We start from the raw sequence: 6,997 nt of genomic DNA, 5'->3' as shown, positions 1-6,997 counted from the left end.
CTTAGTTTCTTGAATATTGTATAAATAAATCATTTAAGTTGTTGACTTTTTCGATTAAACCTTTGATTAGTATTAATTAATTAGCATGTGGGAAACCGCTCCATTGAACCATTATATTATTAATTAATTAATCATTGTTTAATATCATTCTAATTATAGTGCATTGCATGATCTCATGGAATCGAGTCAACTATAAATAAAAAATTTTCTCCTACAAGTTATTGTAAATTCTATGTTAAAATTTTAAATAACTCCTGCTTGTATAGGATTTTATTAAATAATATTTAAAAACTGTATATCGAGCTTCGTGAATTGTCGACACTAAAAATGTAATATACATGATAGCGAAAATCATTTTATAGCCGTCCCCTCGACAAATTATTTAAATCTATAATCTTTCTCGTCAGCATGTAGAAAAAAAAATATTTTTTAGTTTTATATTTATTTCTTTGTGTGGTTTTCGTCTTTTATCTTTGTTCTTCTTTTATTTTAATACGATATCCAATGCGACGCTGACATGGTAAAAAAATGGAGCTAAATTTTTTTACCTTAAGGTGATTAATTATTAATATGTTTAAAATATATAAAGCTTTAAAAATAAATATAAATAATTTTTTATTTGTGTCATAGAGAAAAGTTTATTATAATTTTTTTTTTTCATAAAAACGCAATTTCTTTTAATGAATATTTTTTATTTAAAAAAAATTAAAACGTAAGAGCTGGAAGCAACGACAAAGTTTGAATATTTAAAAAATTAAAATAACCAATCACTTCGAAAAATATTACCATATAAATTTAAAATTAAAAAATATATATAAAAATGATATTTTATCTACATATTTATTATATTTAGATAATTTATATTATGCTCGAATTAAAATATATATATAAATATTATTTTTTATTTACATATTTATTATACTTAGATTTAGATAATTTATATTATGCTCGATTTTTTTCAAACAATTTCAAAATACATAGTGAATAAAACTAATATTGAAAGTTTGAAAAAAAAATATGTAAAAGTGTAAACTAAGGAATAACTATTAAATTAAAGCATCAATCTTCTATTTTATTTCATAAACGCATATTTAATATAATTTTAAGATTTAAAAATTCACGCTCTATATTTATAATGAAAATGGGAAATGGAGACAAAAATGGCGCAGCTTGTGGGAACGCTCATTCTTGCCTGGAAATAAATAAGTAGTTGGCTCTTTTATTTTTTTTATTTTATCAAACCTTGGATTAATTAATTAATTAGTTAGCATGTGGGAAACAGCTGGATGCAATATTATATATATATATTATTAAATAACCCTGTATATTAAATGATGTTGCACTGTTATATTTGAAGCATCAAAAGATGAAGTCCATGTTGCATAGGCGAGTTGGTAAGATTTGAGGTGACGTGGGAAAAAATTTCTTAGCGTTGTGGGTTTGATTCTCGTGTGGAGCATATTCTTGCTAAAATATTATGTGGGTATGCTCTGGGTATTGGTCATATTGCTCTCTCCCTTAAGTCTCTGTCGTTCGTACACATTCCTCGATTTAACTCCTGCATGAGCCAATTGCTCTCTAACTCATGTGGGATGAGGTCTCCTTCGGGGTCAACCCTTTAGAAGATGAAAAGTTGAAAATATTTTCTTAAGTATTTTCATTTCACTAATTTTATGTCAACAAAATTTTAATTGCGAGACTATTCGATACATCGTAGAGATAAAATCACTGATTTTTTAAAGTCTTATAATCTTAAGGCACCGTTTGGTTCGAGAATAAGATAAATAATACTTGGATAAGTAATATAATGTAATATAAAATAAATAAAAAATGATAGTTAATTTAGTATTTGATTTGATTGATAGATTATAGTTTATTTGATTTGATTGATTGAATTTTATATTAAAAATATAAATTATCATTTTGTCCTTTTAAGAATAAATAAAATTTGAATAATATTATTTATAAGGGTAATATAGTTATTTAAATTCAATGATTTGATTAATGTAAGATAAATGATTAATGATTTGATTAATGTAAAATAAATAATTAATAGATGGATAAATAATATGACGAGAAGAACGCGTGATTGGATAGGATAAGTTGTACAAGTACTAATTGTACTTGTACCAAACAGTACCTTAAAGTATTTCATTAATCACGTGCGGTCGGAAGTATAACTTCTCTTATATGCTCAAATCTTTCCTTCATTCATTTCCTTTCCATAAAACCACTGGATCTTTTTTTGTGAGATACTCATTTTTTTTTTTGAGATACTCATATTTCAATCATTCATCAAGATGACAATGTAAAAAAAATCATAGCTTTTGTTTTATCTTGTGAAGATGATATATTATTTTATTTAATAATATCATTTAAACATAATGACTCAAGATGCATTTTTACATCGAGAGTCCATGAAATATAATTTTTTCCCGTAATATCGAGCGCAACGAATTCAAGCTTTGTCAAATTTGACATAGTAATACTAGAAAAATAACAATATATTTTATTAGTGAATTTTCATTAATATGACAGTACAAAATAATGGAAGAACGATGAGTATAAACAAGTTTAAAAATTAAAAAAAAATGTGTGGTAGATATTCCTTGATAAATACAAGACTCGTGAGTATGATAATCATAATAGTTATAAAAAATAGCTTTGAAAATGTTATCTTTTTCTTCTTTGAAAAATGACGATAAAATAATTTTGAGAGAAAGTGTGAGTTTGGTGTGATTCAAAATGTGGATGAGTGATCATATTTATAGGACAAAAACTAGTCATTTTGTTACCGTTTGTGACCGTTGGGAGAAAAAAAATTTATGATTGTTAAAATTTTATTTGTTTGTGTTAATGAAAATTTACGATAATCATGCGATGCATATAATGATAATCATAATTAAATAATTATGTATATCACGTCACATTATTATAATGAGGTGTTATAAACTCTTTTTTTATAATAGTATGAAATTATATAAATATAATTAGTATAAAGTCAGATATTGTATATCATATCGCAGTATTATATATAATGAGTTGTCATAAATTTCTTTTATATAATAGCGTGAAATTATACAAATATAGTTATTATAAAGTCATGTATTGTATATCACGTCACAATATTATAATGAGGTGTCATAGTCTTCTTTTATATAATAGTGTGACATTATACATATATAATTGATATATTATAATATATACACAATAAAAATATATAAGCAGTAATATATAATATAATCACATCACATTATTATAATGTGATGTCATAAACTTTTTTTATATAATAACATGAAATTATTTATTAATATATATATATATATATATATATATACATTGAAAATATATAAACATTAAAATAAATATTCTTACTTGTTGAATATTTTTTGCATTTTCTTCTGATTTTTAGTTTGAAAAATTATAGAAAACCTTTGAGTGATGGTGCTGATAAAGTGTTGTGAAAAAATAAAATTTTATGGTAAAAAAGTAAACATCAAAATATATCAAACTCCACACTTTATAAACTTCTTCTTTCTTAAATTATATTTCAATCACAAATGAAAATGTCTATTTATAGATACTCATTTGAAAATTATCCAAAAATAAATACATAATCACTTACATAATCACACAATAATTTCAAAATTATTTAATTTTCTACATCATTCAAATCCTATTATTTGAAAGACAAAACAACAATATATCTTTTTATTTAAAATTTAAACAATCAATCAAATAAATTATTATTTATCAATCAAATTAAATATTATGTTAACTACCATCATTTATTTATTTTAGTATTACTAAATTAGATTAATAATCTATCATTTATATAGTATTATTTTTAAATTAATAAAAAAAACCAGCGGAAGGTATGTGAAAAAAAAAAAAAAAACTTAAAATAAAATCGGCCACACTTTGAAGATAGATAATAGTGGAACAAAAATCTTTCAACTAGTCATACACAGATTCTCACGAGAATCTCTTTCATTGATAGTTGTTCAAAACAAAACGGTGTGTCCGTTCAAATGAATGACACGAACACGAAAATTATCGTTTCCATTTTCATGTTGAAGACTCTGAATTTGCTTGGCTGAGTCCACCAATGATTTTTTACAGTAACACAGCTCTATGTATTGAAGTGTATCTATTTCTCCGATGCCAATAGGAATCTCATCCATCGACCGGACAGATTCGAGAATCAAGGTTTCAAGGCATGGGAAGTGCTCTTTCTCCGTTTTCCAATTAACCAGAAAATCTAAAGAAGAATGAAAACACTTGAGTCGAAGAAATTGGCCTTCCACCGTCGTCCACTCGGTCTGGGAATATTTGGTGCTACGATTTTCCGTAAACCCGAGCACTTGAAGATACGGGAGCGACCCGATTATGGTCATGTTTTTCCAAGGCAATGGGACTCCTTTCAGAGATAACTTCTTCACTCCCATTGGAAAAGCAAAGTTCCATATCATTGAGGGAACGCGAAATGAGTACATGGTGATTTGTAAGTATTCAAGGTTTCGTAAATTGGAAATGTTGTCGAAATTAAAATCATCCCAAGCATGATCCGGAATATTATAATATTCAACCTTCAATTTCTTCAGATTCTCGAGGATTCTGCTCATCTCTTTGGCAAATACAAAATCCGTCACTATCTCAATTGTTTGTAGATCACTTTCAAGAACAATTCCCATGTCAGAGGGGTAAGATAAAGGAACACCCTCTTCAATGATCAGATGCCTCAACTTGGGAAGCTTTAAAATTTCATACGGTATGGCCCGATAATTTTCACGAACAACAATAGTTTCAAGATTACGAAATTTTGATATTGAGACTGGCAATCCCTCGAACATGGAAAAATCTAAGTACCTTAAATTATGGGATGTGGAGATCATATTTGAAAAGTTCGTCGCACATATGCTGGGTGTATCCAATATACAGATGTGCCTAGACCGTACATATAGTTTTGGTATAGAATATGTATTGGGGAATATTAGAATTGATCGAACGCTTGAATCTAGGACTTCCCATCCTTGATGTTTCTCGGTGCTTTGAATTGTGAGGCGGCGACATGGATTCTTTATGAATTCTGTTGTTCTGCGCTTTGGTTTGGATGATACATGACGACGAAGAAACCCCTCTTCTTCAGCTTTTGTTATGCAAATCTCCCTCAACATATCATGGATTCCAACACTTTCCAGTTTCCCATCCAGCCCTTTCTTGCTCTCTAAGAGCAAACTTCTCTTCACAAGATGACATCTTCCAAGCATTTGAACCCATCATTTGGTTTCAGAAACCCCTCCGCAACCCACAACCTGATTAGCTTAGAAACACCTATTTTAGAATCTTTCGGAAAAGCTGCAATGTATAGGAAACATGGTTTTAGTGGAAGAGGTAACCGATCATAACTAAAACAGAGAATCTTTGAGCATTGAAGCGCAATTGTAGGCTCTCTAGAACTTATATTGTCCGAAATATTTTCCCAAACTTCTTCTCTCATAACGTTTTCTGGAGAAATCAGGAGTCCTGCAACCACTACGATGGTGAGTGGAAGTCCGCTGCAATTTTTCGCAATCTTCTTCCCGACCTCCACCAGTTGGGGAGGACAAGATTGTTGTCCAAAAACTCTTTCTTGAAGTAGTTCCCAACTTTGATCTCCATTTATAAAACTCATTTGGTGAACCCATGGATTATCTGAAGATCCTGCATAAGAGGCCACATCTAAAAGCCTGGTGGTTAACAAGATTCGACTTCCACTACCATCATCTGGGAATATCATCTTCAAATCATCCCAAGCCTTAGTACTCCACATATCATCAATGACAATGAGATATCGCCTACCCAAGAGATTTTGATACACCAGTTTTGCCAGTTCTGCTTCGCTCATATCAGATTGTTCATTATTGAGGGACTTGAAAAGCCCTGAAAGAATCTTTCTCCTTTGATACTCTTGTGACACTGTGATCCATGCGCATTTGTCAAAGTACTGAGAGAAGAGTGAATCCTCGTAAGCTCTTCTAGCAAGAGTCGTCTTCCCGATTCCTCCCATCCCGACAATTGGGATGATTTGAAGCTTAGCAGAATCTTGGTATAACCTTTCTTTGATTGAATTCAAGTCATCATCAAATCCCACAACCATGTTTTTGCCAGTTGCTTGGATCGTAGATGAATGATCAACAGGATAAGAATAAGATAGGGATCGGAGATCTTGATCTGTGTCACTGTTTTTCATCTTCATCGTCTCTCCCAAAATAAAACCAATGCTCTCAGACGCCATGGTCAAGTCTCGATCCAAGTTCACCTCGTCGCCATTAGCCTCTGAAGAAGAACTCCCATCAGCATCATCAGTAGATGATACCGAACAATAATACGAATCAATTAGATCTTGAGCTTCATATGCGGCTTTTCTGATCTCACGATGTCCCACACGACCAAGTGTTTCTTGATACTTATCCGAATAATCTTCAAGGACGGTAACGATAAAATCAACTTTTTCAAGAATAGAAACAATTTTTTCTTTGTGAAGAAGATCGATATGTTGTTCAACATCCAAAATCTCTCTCAATGATCGAGCAATAGCAAGAAGCGCAGCATAAGTAGAAGCCATGGAAGCTGCAGACAAATATCATATGCAGAGGAAAAGGATACGAGAAACACACATTTTCTTGAACCGATAAAACTAAGGCCATCCGCACGAGCCCATGGACAATTTATGTGGAATGAGAGATTTTGACCGCTTGACTAATCCTTTAATTAGTCAATTAATTATTACTTTTTATTTGTTTGCTAGGAAACAGCTGGAAAGCATTTTTACCATTAATTAATTAATCATTATTTTCGAATAAAGTTCTCTCATATTATGTTCGTTTCATTCTGAATTTCTATATTTAATGGTTTTAAATAATGAGTATTATTTATTATTTTCTAATCAATATTATTTATATAGTTTGTGATTAAACATTACTTGCATAAAATTTGGTAAAAAAGGGTTAGTTTA

At 29.8% G+C, this 6,997-nt stretch overlaps 1 protein-coding gene across 1 annotated transcript; it reads right to left on the bottom strand.

Annotated features, from left to right (window-relative positions):
• Positions 1-4,349: 4,349 nt before the first annotated feature.
• Positions 4,350-6,725, bottom strand: LOC140865059 (putative late blight resistance protein homolog R1A-10). The gene has a single exon (XM_073269561.1). It carries the CDS (start codon positions 6,605-6,607, stop codon positions 5,246-5,248), a length of 1,362 nt encoding a protein of 453 aa, XP_073125662.1. The 5' UTR covers positions 6,608-6,725; the 3' UTR covers positions 4,350-5,245.
• Positions 6,726-6,997: the final 272 nt, after the last annotated feature.

This window comes from Henckelia pumila, chromosome 4, assembly GCF_033568475.1.
Source record: "Henckelia pumila isolate YLH828 chromosome 4, ASM3356847v2, whole genome shotgun sequence".
Taxonomy (NCBI): domain Eukaryota; kingdom Viridiplantae; phylum Streptophyta; class Magnoliopsida; order Lamiales; family Gesneriaceae; genus Henckelia; species Henckelia pumila.
The sequence above is the reverse complement of the archived record's forward strand: the minus strand, read 5'-3'. Positions and strand labels throughout refer to the sequence as shown.

Coding starts and splice junctions, on each gene's coding strand:
- LOC140865059 (XM_073269561.1), bottom strand. CDS start 6,607: ATGGCTTCTACTTATGCTGCGCTTCTTGCTATTGCTCGATCATTGAGA.